Here is a 15,770-nt window from a genome sequence, read left to right as displayed (position 1 = left end):
GAATTCGAAGTACCCCCTCGTTTGTTTCACAAGAAAATCTGTGATTTCCTTTGTGGATACCACTGACTAGTGCATAAATGTTTTAAAAAATTTGTTAGATTACATTTTAACTTGACTGTTTTTATAATTAATCAATCAGCCAAGTGTTACAGACGCCTGTGATTAATTTTCTGATTACATAATTTCTAAAAGATTGTCACATGCAGAGGTCACTTACAGCAAAAAATAAATATAACAGGCCACACGCGTATCGACGTAATTTGCCATCACACATTAATGCAATTGCACTTGCATTCAGCACAGTCGGAGTCCACATTGACGCGGCTGTCAAATGTCACTTCCTATTCGCAAAATCAATTCCTTTTATAGTTATGGACAGCCTCTCCCCTTATACAAATCTGCACTAGGCTACTAGACGGAACCTGTGCCACTGACAAAATTATTTTTCCGGGTTGGCCAATCATGTAAAAGGAGGCACACAAACGTACCTGGTTGTTGGAGAATTACGTGTTATCCTAATACGAAGATTTACTTATCTTTTCCAAGTGTAGGTCAATACTTTTTGGTTATTGAAGGTAGGTATTTGTGTTTATCTGGACATTGATCAAACCACTGTTGTGTTTTCACGCTAGCATTATTCTAGTACTGTTTTGAGTTCATCCGTGTTGACTCGCGTTACTCCAAACGTGCAGCAGAAGGGTGGGCACTATCAGCAGGTAGGCAATAATGACGAAAATGTTTGATGCTTTACGTTGTAGCATGTTTAAAGTCTCAAGCCGGTGAATACACTATTTCAGGTGCTTGATTGATAGTCTATGCTTCAAGATGTAATAACGATGTAATATCTAATATTGCATAGACGTTGGCCTACTAAACTCGACGGTTGGAAATTGCGTAGCCTAGGGGAAGGCAATTGGTTGGTTGTCTTTGGTTCTATATCTCAAGAGAATTTGCTGAGGCCTGTCATGTAATAAGCTTGGTAACTATAGTTTAATACTGAACATTTTTGCTGATGTTTGAATAGTTTACAAATTGAAAAGAAAAACAACAAAACATTTGTCATACTTCCTCAATGTAAAAGGCAGCTTTTCAAAGTAATGTTACCACTTCCTCATTTTGTTTTTTCAAAACACCCCTTACAGAAAATATTGCAGTTAGAAGCTCCTGTAAAAGTGCAGAAACTAGTCAACGGTGTTACTTTAGAGGGAGCATTGGCTGCATACTAACTGCAACTATACTGTGCTGCATTGTGACCGCAATCTTTTTTCGTAAGGGACGCCTTTACTTCCCCAAGTTCTCTAAATACCCTTCGGTCGAGCCGATAAGGTTGGTTGGTATATTTTCAGATGTGTAATTTTGTCTAACATATTTTGCGTAGCAATACAATAATGTGTGGATCAGTCAAAGTTTCAACCTTGTTAACAAGATATCTCAGAATAGGCATAAGACGAGACCGCTGAAGAGGGCTACCATTATGTAGTACAGTATGCATAATGACGTTTAGCAGATTTTATCAAGTTGCCACCGGTGATGAAACTAGGGACACTGCCACCTGTGCGTCAGCATGCATTTCAATACGAGTTTGCAGCGTGCACGAGTTAAAGATTTGCAACGAACTTGTCATAGGTGAGAAAGTAATTGAAGTGTTTGCTCTCACAACTAACTCTGAACCACAGTCAAGTAGATACTGAGAGGTTCATATCATCATACGATTTAATATTATAGCATGGCATTTAGCTGACTATTCAAACGTCATTTGACCAATCCAGAATGTTGCCTTTCCATACACCAAATCCTACTTCTCTAGCTACTGAGTATTAAGCAGTCTCGTAACAGGATTTATACCAAATGATAAACCCCCGAGATAACTAAACCCCGAGATGCCTTATTCATTCCTATAAACCGGTTACCAACGCAATTACAGCCGTGAAAAGTGATGTTTTGTCATAACCGTGGTGCTATATGGTCTCATATACCACGGCAATTAGCGAATCAGCACACAGGATTCGAACCAACCGGTTTAAAAGTAAGCATTAAGTAAATGTTTTTGACACAGCTTTTTTTATATAAGCCATTGTGAACTCGAATCAAATAACTCTTGCGGGTACCAACATTCTTTGTATTACAACAGTTTAAACACATTTGAAGTGTTATTAAAACTACCAATAGATATATTAAATGGTGGATGCGCAACAGTGTTCTACGACTGAAGTGCTGTGATGGAGCTTCATTCATTCAGACCTGAAGCCATCAAATAGTGTTTTTAAACATCTAAATCCAGTTACTAGTGGGATTTTCCTTTTTCGATTACCAAGTGGCATCATCCATCTGGTTCTCGCGGGTAACCTCTCGTGTAGTATAAACCTGATGGTTTGAATCCTGAATGCTGCTTGGTTGATTGAGTGGCATATGAGACCGCATGCCACGAGTATGATGTCACAGCACTTTTCACTACTCCAGTTGAGTTCATAACCAGTCTCATGAGGACATCTTGGAGGTTTGTGGTATATTGCCAATAAATGGGTTATTTGGGATGTCCCCATAAAATATACCTTTTACTTAATGGCGGGGCCCAGTCTAATTAGAAAGAACAGGTTTCTACCAGAAATATGTTTTTTCAAACATTTTTTTTTTGGGGGGGGTGGGAGGGGGGGCAAAGAGCCCTTTTAGTTTCAAGATTGTGCTCCCTCCCTCTAGATGACTAATTATAATACATTGATGTACATAATTTTGTTGAACTGCATGTGAAGTTATCATTGGTGTTTTTGAATTCTGTAGGGCTGTCTTAAAATGTGCCATGGAAAGTAATGGTAACAGAATAATGTGGGTTTTTATGTATGCAGCAGGACCAGAGGATGGTCATTATCGTGTCAGTGAAAGTCTAGCCTCTGGCTGTGCATTCCTACAGAACGTGCCATGGAGTCATTTAAGTAATGCTTAGGATGCCGTTAGAGCAAAGTAACCGGTTTGACTAGCTACCTCTTTAAAGTGTTTATTAGGCCTCCTATATCGCTAATATACTTCAGGGGCTGTGTAGTATTTCACATCCTCAGTGGCGTGGACCAGGGGGAAAAGGGGTACTGAGGATATAGGGCCCTAATGTGTAGAGGGGCCCTCAAATATTTGACTAAAGAGGGGAGGGGCCTCAGAGACCACCTATGTACAGGGCCCAGAATGTTGTGCTACACCCGTGAATCGTTATTCCCTTCTTGATTATTTCAGAATGTTGACCTCTGTGAATTTTTTTTTTCTTTACGTAAAGTTCCTGAAAAAAGAACATGAATGGAAAATGTAAAATACAACAACACTATGCATTTCTCTTCTGTGCAGTCAATTCGAGATCATTTCTGGTTTTCTGTTGGAATATTTCTCATCTAAAAAAGACAAGAGCTCAGATGTTTTTCTTCATTGTTTGGCGATTACTTTTTCAGTGTGTTGTGAGGCTTGGCACGTGTTTGGCGGATTGAAACTAGACCCCATTACAGGCACAGATAGAGAAGTGAGACAAGTGAACACAAACACAGAGGAAATGCCAGTCTGCTGCTTTGTAACTTCCTGGGTGTCTAATAGACTCAGCCAGTAACACATCTGTCTTGGTAACACTGTAACACTGTGCAAGACTTAAGCAATGTAAAAACTACCCCCAAAAGCCTGTACTATATTTGGATTAGGCCACTTAGAGATGATAGTGCCTGATACTGAACTGTTTGTTCCAGTTTTAACAGCTTATGTAGTATCCTAATGTTGTGTAATTAATAAAAAATCTGAATGTTGAATATCAGAACTCTGGCTGGATTCTAATAATAATGACATGATTTAGTGAGCCAGCATAATGTGACTTGTAGGTACAGTAGCGCTGTAAGTATAGTCTGCCATAATTTTGTAAACCAATCAGAAAGCCAGAGACTACATACTGTTTTCTAGAAGTCCTGGTTGAAATGTTCCTGAAAATGGCATAGAAGAAGCAGGATATCTGTCAGTTTTGGGGAACACACCAGAATGTTGGTGCATACATGCTTTTTGAGGTGTTGTCAGATAGCACTGAAAGCGTCAGCGCTGAGCACTATAATTAACACTGGAAAGTGTTGACCCACATACAAGTATGTGTTGATATGCACAGTCGTGTTGATAAATATTATTTACTTCTTATAAATTAGTTAAAGCATGGCAGGCATTCCCACAAAAGTTGTTTGCTCCATTGTCTTTTTTCGTTAATATCTTATGTTGCTAAATCAGATTTGTGTGTTTGTGTACGTGTGTAAGCTTGTGAGGGAACACGCTGAAGTCATACAGGCCGCAGATAGCGTGCCTGCCTCTGCAAAAGCCGAAAAATAATATTAATTGGGGATTACGGACTCATAGTAACGGCGCTAATGTAATAAGTGGAACGGTGTCGAAAACATCACACGGTTGTCGTGTGCTTGAGACAGCTCCATTTACTCAATTACACACACTGTTACTAGCTGTCCTACTCTCGGTTGCCTCCTGTGATATCGGTTAGTTGTTGGTATGCAGCAGTTGCCTTCGTGGAGAAAAAAATACTTTTTGAATGTCGATCTTTTTTACAAACTATTTAGGTGATGCTTTGCTGCATTCACGGAATTCCATCGGCCTACACCAGCACCACACTAAATGTATATTCTGTTCATTATGTTGCCTTATTTAATCATGGAAAGTATTCATATACATTTGGGTGACGCTGTATAGAAGTGAGTCATATGTCTCAGTTGGAAATGCGTGCACAGTCATGTTATGTATGGCATGTTCACACACGTTTCTCCCTGGTCACCCCTCTCATGTTCTTGCTCTGGGCATTTTCCCCTGCTGTCTCTGCCCCTCTTTTTCCAATACATAAGTTAATGGCAATGTGGTAGATCATGGGTCTGCCTGTTTTTCTCCCAGCACAGGATTGACACCGGTTTCAGAGAATTCAGAGAGTTATTTAGGTTGGAGCATTCGTTTTACACTTAATTCATTTGACAGACTCTTTATTTAGGGAGAGTTACAGTAGTTAATGCACAAATTTATATACCTTTTATTTTGTACCCGGCCCTCAAAAGATTTTAACTCACAGCCCTGGCATTGTCTGCGCCATGCTCTACCAACTGAGTAAAATGGGAGGTTAAAACAGAAGCTGATATTCTCCTACATGACCATGAACATGATATACTTAAGGATGAAATTTTGTTTTTTTAGAGATGTTTGCCAATTCATTGGAAATGATAAACTGATATCTCAAGCAGAAGTATTCACACCCTTTATCATGTCACTCCAAATTGGGCTCCGATGCATCCTGTGTCCTTGAAATCTTCCTTGAGATGTCTCAAGAACTTAATTGGGATCCACCTTTGGCAAATTCCACTGATTGAACACGATTTAGAAAGGCAGACACCATTAGGTCCAACACAGTCCAAGGAACTATCCGCAGGGCTGCGGAGATGGACAAACCAACAGACAGATGGATGAACATCTCTGTAGCACTCAATCGATCAGGCCTTTATTTAAGTGGCTAGATGGAAGCCACTTCTGAGTAAAAGGCTTACGACTTGCTGCCTGGTGTTTGCCAAACGGCACTGATAGTGTGAGTTAGAAGATTATCTGGTCTGATGAGACCAAAAAATTATTAGGCTTGAATGCAAACTGCTATATCTGGTGAAAACAAGGCACTGCACAAAGCCTGACTAATACCATCCATACGATGATGCATGGTGGTGGGAGCATCATGCTATGGGAACGCTTCTCAGCAGCATGGACTTGGGGGACTGGTCAGGATTGAGGGAAAGATGAATGCCCTAGAGTGGGCCAGCAAAAGCTTGTACTTGAACCCCGTTGAACACCTATGATGAGACCTCAGGATTGCACTGACGGTCCCCATTCAATCTGACAGCACTTGAGAGGATCTGCAAGGAAGAATTAGAGAATTCCTCAAATCCAGATGAGCAAAGCTGGTAGAGGCAAAACCAAGAAGACTCACAAAGAGATTGCTGCCAAAGGTGCATCTACAAATATAGGGTCTGAATGCTAATCTACCTGAGATATTTCAGTTTTTTTATTTTTAAATAACTGTCACAAATCTCTGAAAACATGTTTACGTTTGCTTTGCTTAGTTACTGACAGAGGACTGTTCGAAGATGTGCGTCTTTCGATACAATCACCCCTGTTACACAATGTAGAGTCTTATTGATTACCTTGAAATTCCCTGACAAAAACATCCCAGTGTGTTGACACCTTTACACAACCCTGTTTCCAAAACAAGTTGGGACGCTGTGTAAGGAAAAGAGAATGCAATGATGTGCAAGTCATTTAAACCCTAAATTTAATAGAAAGTAGTACCATGACAACATATAAAATATTGAAACTGCCACACAATTCAAGAATAATGTATCACAATGAAAAATTGCAAGGTGTTTGGGGATCTCATCATCAGTGAACAGTACACAATATCATTAAAAGGTTCAGAGAATCTGGAGTAATCTCTTTACGCAAGGGACAAGGGAGAAAACCATTATTGGATGGTCGTGATCTTTGGGCCCTCAGGTGGCACTGCATTCAAAACAGACACGATATTGTAGTGGACATCACTGCATGGGATCAGGAACACTTCAGATATCCATTGTCTGTAAAGACAGTACATTTCTACATCCACAAATGCACGTTAAAACTCTACCATGCAAAGAAGAAACCATACATAAACAACATCCAGAAAGGCCAGCGCCTTCTGTGGGCCCAAGCACATTTAAGATGGACGGAGGCTAAGTGGAAAACTGTTCTGTGGTCTGATTAATCAACATTTTTGAGAATTTTCGAGAATCATGGACGCCGTGTCCATCGGACTAAAGAGGAGAGGGACCGTCCTGCTTGTTATCATCACACAGTACAAAAGCCAGCATCCATGATTAGTGTATATGGCATGGGTATCTGTGAAGGCACCACATATGCTAAACAACATATACAGGTTTTGGAGCAACATCCAGACAACATCTTTTTCAGGGAAGGCCTTGCTTATTTCAGCTGGACAATGCCAAACCACATTCTGCATGTATTACAACAGCATGGCTCTGTATTAAAACAGGCCTGCCTGCAGTCCAGACCTGTCACCCATCGAAAACATTTGGCGCAATATGAAACGAAAAATACGACAAAGGAGACCCGAACTGTTGAGCAGCTGATATCCTATATCAAGCAAGAATGGGAATACATTTCACAGCAATTGGTCTCCACAGTTCCCAAACACTTACAGATTATTGATAAAAGAAGAGGTGATGCAACACAGTGGTTAACATGCCCCTGTCCCAATGTTTTTGAAATGTGTTGCTGGCATTAAATTCAAAATTGCCATGTATTTCTCCAAAAACCGTAACATTTCTCAGTTTCAACACTTATCTTGTCTTTGTACTATTTTCAATTAAATATAGGGATTAATTATTTGCACATCATTGCATTCTGTTTTTATTAGCATTTTACGCAGCGTCCCAACGTTTTTGGAAACCTGGGTTGTACCTCTAGTGTGGTTTTTAATTTGGCTCCACCAGAGGGCATCATGAAACTACCAAATAAGCCTACCAAACTCAATGTCTGTGACCACCTCGCCAAAATAGCACAGAGCTTTAATGGACAGGGCCTCCCTACTCTCGGATATTTGTGTTTTTGTCTACAGTGGTGTCTCTAAAAAACATGTTCTGAATTTGATGACCTGGTAGTCATCAACTTGTTGCCACCCTTTTTATAATTTGCCAATGTATGTATTGAGATAAAAATGTATAGGTCATGTTGTTTTCCACAATAGGCTTTGTGTTGTTGGAGGAAATCTGCTATGATGGACAACGACGTGTTGTTCTATAAAAAAATTAAATGAGATGGTTTAGATATCCCATCTATGCTATGTTTGATTGAGATAAGAAACTGCCCCGAATGTTCTAGTCCGCTGTGTGTCATGTTGGCAGGTGAAAGGGGGGGGGGGGGGGGGTCTGCTTGTTCATTTTGGAATGTGCAAAATACTGTTCAATATGTGGGTCAGGCCTGTCAAGTCTGAAATCAGGACTATTCAGAAACACCTCTGTGCTCTACCACTTATGAGTCTGCATGCATGCGAGTGGTCGTATCACTGCGTACCATTTGTGTCTGGAGTGCAGCATTAGGAGAGTGTAACAACCTCCTTTCTTACCCCCCACCAGGGCAAGTCAGTGGGAACATTACAGTGGGGTTCATCTGAAGTTTATAGTCCATTGTGGTCTTTGATGCCAGAGTACAGATGTTATAGGCAGTGTTGTAGTATATTATTCAACAATAAATAATTTCTGTATATTTAGATGTGGTTTGACAGCACCACCCTTGCTGCCCAGCTCAATATCTGTAGCAAGTAAACACGCGTTCCTCAAAATAATTTAACAATGATGAACTTCCCCAGTAAGCCAAATATTCCATGATGTTGAAATTGTTTATTTTCTTTTCATTTTCAGGAGGGTACTTGGTCAGAATGACAATACATTTAAACAATGCACAGTAGGTTATGTGAGATAAACATACAAATGAAAAATGAACAGATGTTACTCTCCTAACTACAACACAAAGAAATTAAAATAAAGGATTTTCTTCTTTGAAAATGTTAATTAAAATAATGTAGAATTCCATGGAATTCCATTTCTAGGGAGGACTGCTTCCCTAGACAGAAGTCTCAGTGGCAATCTAGGGATTTTTTTGCTGTGTTAGATAAAATATGTTCAGATAAAGGAAATATTGTATTATACATTATAAAAACATACATTTCTAAACATGGTATTATGTAGTAGGCTAGAGGTAATGTGTTTCTACTGATATTTTGTGTCTCAGGCCAGTTTTATGTGGGACACTGCTACCAGTCTTTTTCATGGTAGCCTATATTTCATGGCATTTTCAGTCTTCACCGTATGTAATCACACATTGCTAAAAATTTGGCAAATGTTTCACGTTCGGTGGTTAGGTACAGGATTCCACATTCTGGGTTATGCCTCTCCTCGACTATCTGTATTCAAAAGTGGTGTTCATTCCCAGTTGTGGATCACGCCTTTCTCTGCCTTTCTTCTGAGTTTGATGTATAATTTCTGGTTTGAATCCCGGAGCACACCCTTGACACCCTGAGTTTAACGACCGGTGGCAGTGGCCACTAATACAGTGTGGCATGTCACTCTGGGTAGAATTTGGCCATAGGCCAAATGTATTTCCTTCACTGCTAGTTCTCCATCTTATTTATAAATAAGGAACCAATTTCCTTTCAGCGCATTTACTTCCATGACTGACCAAAATTCTTCCCTCATGGCCACCTCTTATTCCTGTGTAGCAGACATTTGGTGTAAAATCAGGCTATCCAAGCGCAACACCTGTAGTATTGTGTAAAAAATTCTGAGATTAGCAATACATATTGTATAAACAGCAAAGGGGGCAACTTTACCCAACTTCCGACATGATGTCACTTGGCAAATCTAGGTCAAGTCTGGCACTGTATTTCTTTAGTGTGTCTGTCTGCCTTGCCAATCCCTGTGTGGGTGTGTGGGTGTGTGTGTGTGTGTGTTCGCGTTGTGACTTCTGTCAGCATGCACACTGAGGGTTTGTGGAATGGTGTTTCTGGTATGCAGTGGCATTCCCGGTGATGGATGTTTTGAGGGGAGTGAGGGCATTTTGAGAATTGGATCCAGATGATTCGGGCATTGAACACCATCACTGAACACACACAGACCCAATCCCTAACCTACAGAATGAACGGGATTTTGATGCACGAATCAGTTTAATATAAACAAAACAATGGAATACAGTTAACACACAGAGAATTTCATGTCATTTTAAACCTTTCAAAAGCAATATTGCATTTCTTCATGATATGATTAAGAAGACAATGATTAGACTGTTGAGGCTATGAATACAATTGACTAAGCGTTTAAAATATCTAAGTTTTTTTCTTTTGCTGCTGCTTTGTCGAATGTCAGAAATTGCAATATTTGTGATTCCTAAACCTTTTCTGCTTTTGATTATAGCTCAATCTTTATGCACGTTTTCACATTCAACCCAATCCCTTTTGATATATACCACTGAATCGCATGCAGTAGCACTCTTTCCACCCAGAAACATCCTGTATTTGCTGATTGGCCACTTCTCAGAATGCTTATTTTGGGGCTCCATGGATACAGCAGAATGCTGAGCTCCTCTCTGAGCCTATGAGAGCGTAGAGGAGCTGTGGTGGATTGAGTGGCAGTCATTGAAGCGTGAAGTGTTTGGGTCTTACTATTATCGAAAAACAAAATCCAAAAGCATATGTTGTACAGTAGACTAACTGGATGGATTCATGACGTACTCTACGTGCAGCCCATGAGTGGTGTAGCCGCTACTTTACCGCGAAATGCTAAGAAATGAAGCTAATTAAGTGTTTTGCCCTGTGTTGCTAAGATGGTTAACTGCAGTAGCTTGGATTAGAATAAGCCAGTCCCATAGGCTAGGTCAGGGGGCGTGAAGTCTGGACAAAGCTCTTATCACTAAGCCTGACCCAAACACTACCGTCTTATTTACTGCAGACTCCCACACATGCCCCTGAAGCTTTTGATCGGGTTTTAGGGAGGACTTAAGGCGTGGCTGGCACTCTGGTCTCAGGGAGGCAAACAGAGGTTTAGGTTGTAGGGCAACTAATGGTTACTACTTTATTTGAATGTTATTTTTGTAATTTTCCATTACAAAAGTTTAACTGTAGTTCACTCTGGATAAGCGCATGTCCTAAATGGCTAAAACGTAAACATCAAGTTTTGTATTATGTGCAAGGCTGCCACTGTTCCATGGTGGCTAATTTGGGAGAAATGTCAGTTGACCTGTTGTGATAACTGTTCACTGAGTTCATATATCAGCGGAAAATAGATGTTACTGGGTTATAGACCACCGGTCCAAACCCGACTGACCACTAGGAGGCAGTAGAGAACCGTTGGAGGGCAGTCTCTCTGGCAGAGGGCAGTCTCTCTGGAGATCTCCCAGTAGTCATGCCAACCAATGGAGTGTTTGGGCGTTCAGTTTCCAAGCTGGCTGATTCTGGCCCCTTTAACTGGTCCATAGTGACTCAGGGGTTGTGTCCAACTACACCCTTCCCAGTGAACTTGTTCTGACCCAGACCCTTGTTCTGACCCAGACCCATATGGCTCTTCTCAAACAGTGCACCATGATAAGTTTGGAAATGGGCTGAATTTTTGAATTATCCATCACATAATAACCGCCTGCGTTCTGTCTTCAAAGGGGAATTCCAGAATTACGGATGTACTATTCAGCGTTATGGATGTGCTATTCAGCATTTTATGTGTATTTTTGTAGTAATGTTTTGTGGGCAGAATACATCTAAACAGTGGCTATATAAATATTGGCAAAGAAATAATTGTTGCTATGGATGTGCCATTCTAAAACAATGATTTATTGACAGTAATATATCATACCTCTTCAAACTACATAATTACACGTAGCTTGATAAAAAGTAGTATAGGATACCGCACCTGCATAGTGATTTTTCTTTATATAGGACGATCATTAGAAATTTTCTATTCAATTATGTAAATATAATATTATACCTTTCAAATATGACCCTACCACTTACACACTTGATTGATATAATCAACCTATCATCAGATCTTTCATTTGAATGAGGTGTGTGAGTGCTTGGGCAAAAACAAAACCGTGCACCCCTTTGTGTCCCGAGGACCAGGATTGGGAAACACAAGCCTCAACAGCACTTTTCTTCCCTATTCTTGAATAACATGTCAACTCTGGGGACCAGTATAAGTGGCAAAACAAGCTCTGTGAACACTTTAATAAAGTGCATTATACTCTGTAATGACAAGAAATACGACCATACACACTGAAATGAACCTTTTAGGTAGAGCACTCATTGGAACTGTCCCAATACAGTCATATGCAATTAACTCATTCCCTTCACATGGTAGACTCAAAAACCTTTGTGTGTGCGCGTGTGTGCGCGTGTATACTCTAGCACACTTTAGAGATTTGTTTTTTTGAACAGCTGGGTTGTACACAGCCATGCCACTGCCATTGTACAGCCAACAGAACAGAAACAATTAAGAGACCACTGCAAAAAGGTCAAAAAGGAAAGTTTTGAGTGAGGAACAGAAACGTTCAGTTTGCAGTCTCATAATTTTAACCCTTCTGTTCCTCACTCAAAACCTTCCTTTTTGACTTTTTTGGAAAGGAAAGGAAAAGGCGCAGTGGTCTCTTTAATTTTTTCTGGGGCTGTATGACCATTGACATGATTCATTATTATGTGTCTGTTGCTATTTGTGTGAAGCATGTTCATAAGGATACATACAACAGTAAAATAAGTCTCAGCAAATTCAGCAAGCAGCTGAGAGGGATTGTTTTATGGGGCGGGGTTACAGTCCTGAGGTGTTGGGGCGGGGCTTGAGCAGAAGTCCCCACGGCTCTGTAGGAGGGAAGTCCTCCTACCACGGGTTAAGAGTTCTGGTAATACCTGTGATCTGATCGTGGGTCACGGAAGGAAACTCTTTTTTGGCATCTCCAACACCTGTTTAACATGAATCAGCCCTGTTAGAGGTGGCAGTTGGCATTGGGGGAAGCAGTCACGTGGGAACGAACGCACAAGCGCGCGCGCACACACCTACCTCCCTGTTCCGTCTGCTCACTGGCGGCAGCTGTTTTCTGTCAGTCACTCAGGGGTGACCAGATGTGTTCGTCGTGACAGAGATTAGACACGCCAGGTGGCGGAGACAGGGTCAACGCACAAGGAGACACACGCACATGCGCACACACAGTTTGAGACATCGTTGTGCGCTAACCTTAACATGTTCACACAGTATGCATGTCTGTGGTCAGACTGTCTCTGACAGGCTGAACTGTGTTGGCTGGGGAACGCAGGCCCAGCGGGGCTGACAGGAACAGTGATGCTGAGCCAAGTCTAATGTCAACCATCCACCTGTGTGCAGGTTCTTGATTGGCTGGCATGGGGAACCTGATCAAGGTGTTGACGAGGGACATCGACAACAATGCTGGGAATTTTTTCCTGGACTTTGAGAGTAAGTGATGCGCACACACACACACACACACACACACACACACATCTACAGCATCAGAGATTCCCCCCCGAGAAAGATAAGGATAGTTTCATGTCGGGGTGAGGTTTTATTTAAAATCACACTTGCCACGTTCATGTTTGCTTTTTTCCGGTACGTTTCCTGTGCAAATTGTGCTTACAGATCAACTGAAATGTTCCGCCCGGAGGTTATCTGACACAGAGATCATCACTCCTCGCAGAGGATGGGGTGATCCTGTCGGGTTGGGATACTGGAAAGCATAGCGTCATACTCACCTATCACATCTGGGTTCCTAGGAATTCTGGGTCGGATATTTTTAGGGGATTCAAAGGAACAGCGGGGGAACGCTAGAGCTTACTGGCATGAAATCTGGTTGAAAGATCACCGCTGTCGGAAACCTTTTCCGGTCTCTCCCTCTTCCCCCTCTCCCCCTCATCTTGGAATTTACAGCTTAGGTCAGAATTTGGAATTAGCCCAGGGTTAGTGTTCGGGAGATTTAGCTGGGCTGAAAGCGGGGGGGGGGGGGGGGTGCAGAAGAGTGAGTCTGGCTGGATAAGGAAGGATCAAATTGTGTCTAGAGCCCCGCGAACTCAGGCTGCAGAAACAGAAAGGGATAGCTGAAGTAAAGGAAACTGGCAAGTTGTGCTTTTCAGAAAAAAATGCACATTACTCCTGCAATAGATTTGGGGGAAAAAAAACAAGAAACAGAGAAGGGGCAATAAAGGCACTCTTGTTACCACAATTTTACGAGATATATATGAATTCTACTGTATGGCATATATCTATTGATTTAAAAATAAGATAATTATAAATGCCTTAAAAGATGTACACGTTGTAAACCATCAGAACCCATATAAACAATCTAGACTGAAAACGCTGCGTCTTTGCTGGGGAATCATACACACTTACTGTGATGTACAAACGATCAAGTAACAACTCTGTGTCTGTTTTTGTATACAGTAAACCAAACCTCCCGATGCTCTCACTGAATCGCTTACAAATACAGACACTCTTGACCTACCCTGTATGACATTCCGTGTAAACAGCCTATCAGTGTTGATGATGTTGCTTCTAAATGTCTTTCCCGACCTCCAGATGCCCAGCCCACTGAGGCGGAGCGGAAAATATGGGAGCAGGTGAATCAGGTACTGATGGAGGCTCTGGCTATCCTAGATGACCTGCAGTCATACAAAGGAGCTGGAGAAGAGATACGACAGGTGGGTTAAAGGATAATAACGACTTTTAAGTACTTCTGCAGATGACAAAATGCTGCTGACAAATGCTATTTTATTTTAGGAATTTGTTATGGGTTATGAAAGTGATAATGTCAAAAGCTGAAAAGATTTAACACAGCTAATGAAATTACATTAGAAGTTTGACAACACAGTTTTGGCATGTTCAAGGTTGTGTGGGAGGTTTGCAGTGAGCTATGAATCAAGGGAACACATTTCAAGCATTCTTCCAGTATGTGATGAGGAAAGCATATAGCATCTATAGATAATTAGCATTAGATACTCGCTAACAAGTCTAGTCATTCTCTATGTGACGGCAAATGCTAAATTACATAAGCCTCTGATATTGACATATCTTACACATTCTGTTAAATAAATACTTATACTTTATTTAATATTTTTTATGAATTTTATGAACATTTTAAGTTTTTTTGTATGGGCCATAAAACCAATCACTTGGTCAGGATCGGAGTCAAGCAGGGATCATAAAAGAGTTTCCCTGTTTCCTGCTCAGTTGTTTTTTTTGTCCGTCATCTAGGCAATACAGAACCCAAATGCGGACCGGGTACAGGAGAGGGCCTGGGGTGCAGTGGTTCCGTTGGTTGGGAAACTTAAGAAGTTCTATGAGTTTTCTCTGAAGTTGGGTAAGTATTCCTCTACACCCCTGAATGCTACGGGGATCAGTGCTATCCATCTCTAAAACGCTTTGATCCTGAAAAAGTCGTCATACTGCTGACAAGTGAAACAAGATGATTCATTTTACTACTGTCATGCATCTACTTCTCTGTCACGGAACCACCAATTAAAACTGTAACAAACAACGGAAAACTGTAACAACAACAACTACAGACTGTAATTAAGCTCATACAGTGTGTTATATTATTAGGGCTAGCCACCGGTGGAGCGTTCCAGCGTTCCAATCTGATTAGCGAGCCTCTTTGGCGAGGCAAGCCTCTTACCTCATGCAGTGAAACGTCTCTTCTCATGACATCACTCTGTTTACACGGGGAAGTCAAAGCCATGCTCGGTGCAGTCATTCAGAAATGTGTCAGGTTGGGACCCGATGGGCAGCTTATTCCCTTTACAGTGCACTTCGACTGGGGCCCATGGCCCCGGGTTCAGAGGAATGGAAATAGGGAATAGGGTGGCGTTTGGAAGGCGTCCATGAGACATGCTTGAATCACGGCCTAACAATAGGCATAGTGTTGACAAACTGTATGACGTTGAGAAATTCTCAGACATCTGGTGGCTTAAGTGAGACGCCGGCCATGTTTGCCTCCAGCCTGGACAGTAACGACGTCTCCGCGTTGAGAAGTTAGAGGAGGTGATGCGAGAAGAGGTGATTGTGAAATGAGTGCTTTGTATGAAAACCAATAGTGATGATAAGTACAGGCTCTCTGCCAGCGTGTAAGGTGTCTGACTGCACCTCAGCATTCATTTAGACCAGCGCCGTCTAACCAACTAATGGTAAAAT

The 15,770-nt window shown here is 41.4% G+C and overlaps 1 protein-coding gene across 3 annotated transcripts in view; it reads left to right on the top strand.

The window, feature by feature from the left end:
- Positions 1-408: 408 nt before the first annotated feature.
- Positions 409-15,770, top strand: part of fam49ba (family with sequence similarity 49 member Ba) — a 27,655-nt gene continuing 12,293 nt past the window's right edge. The window contains exons 1-4 of one of the 3 annotated variants that reach the window (XM_010893220.3): positions 409-575; positions 12,957-13,046; positions 14,160-14,281; positions 14,835-14,940. In XM_010893220.3, the coding sequence (XP_010891522.1) occupies positions 12,974-13,046; positions 14,160-14,281; positions 14,835-14,940 (301 nt within the window). In that variant the 5' untranslated portion in view covers positions 409-575; positions 12,957-12,973. Of the gene's footprint in view, positions 576-661; positions 717-1,197; positions 1,327-12,956; positions 13,047-14,159; positions 14,282-14,834; positions 14,941-15,770 lie in introns of those variants that run through there. The other 2 variants (XM_010893237.4, XM_010893228.4) reach the window with 2 other exon arrangements.

The sequence above is a fragment of the Esox lucius genome, chromosome 3 (assembly GCF_011004845.1).
Source record: "Esox lucius isolate fEsoLuc1 chromosome 3, fEsoLuc1.pri, whole genome shotgun sequence".
Classification (NCBI taxonomy): Eukaryota; Metazoa; Chordata; class Actinopteri; order Esociformes; family Esocidae; genus Esox; species Esox lucius.
The sequence above is the reverse complement of the archived record's forward strand: the minus strand, read 5'-3'. Positions and strand labels throughout refer to the sequence as shown.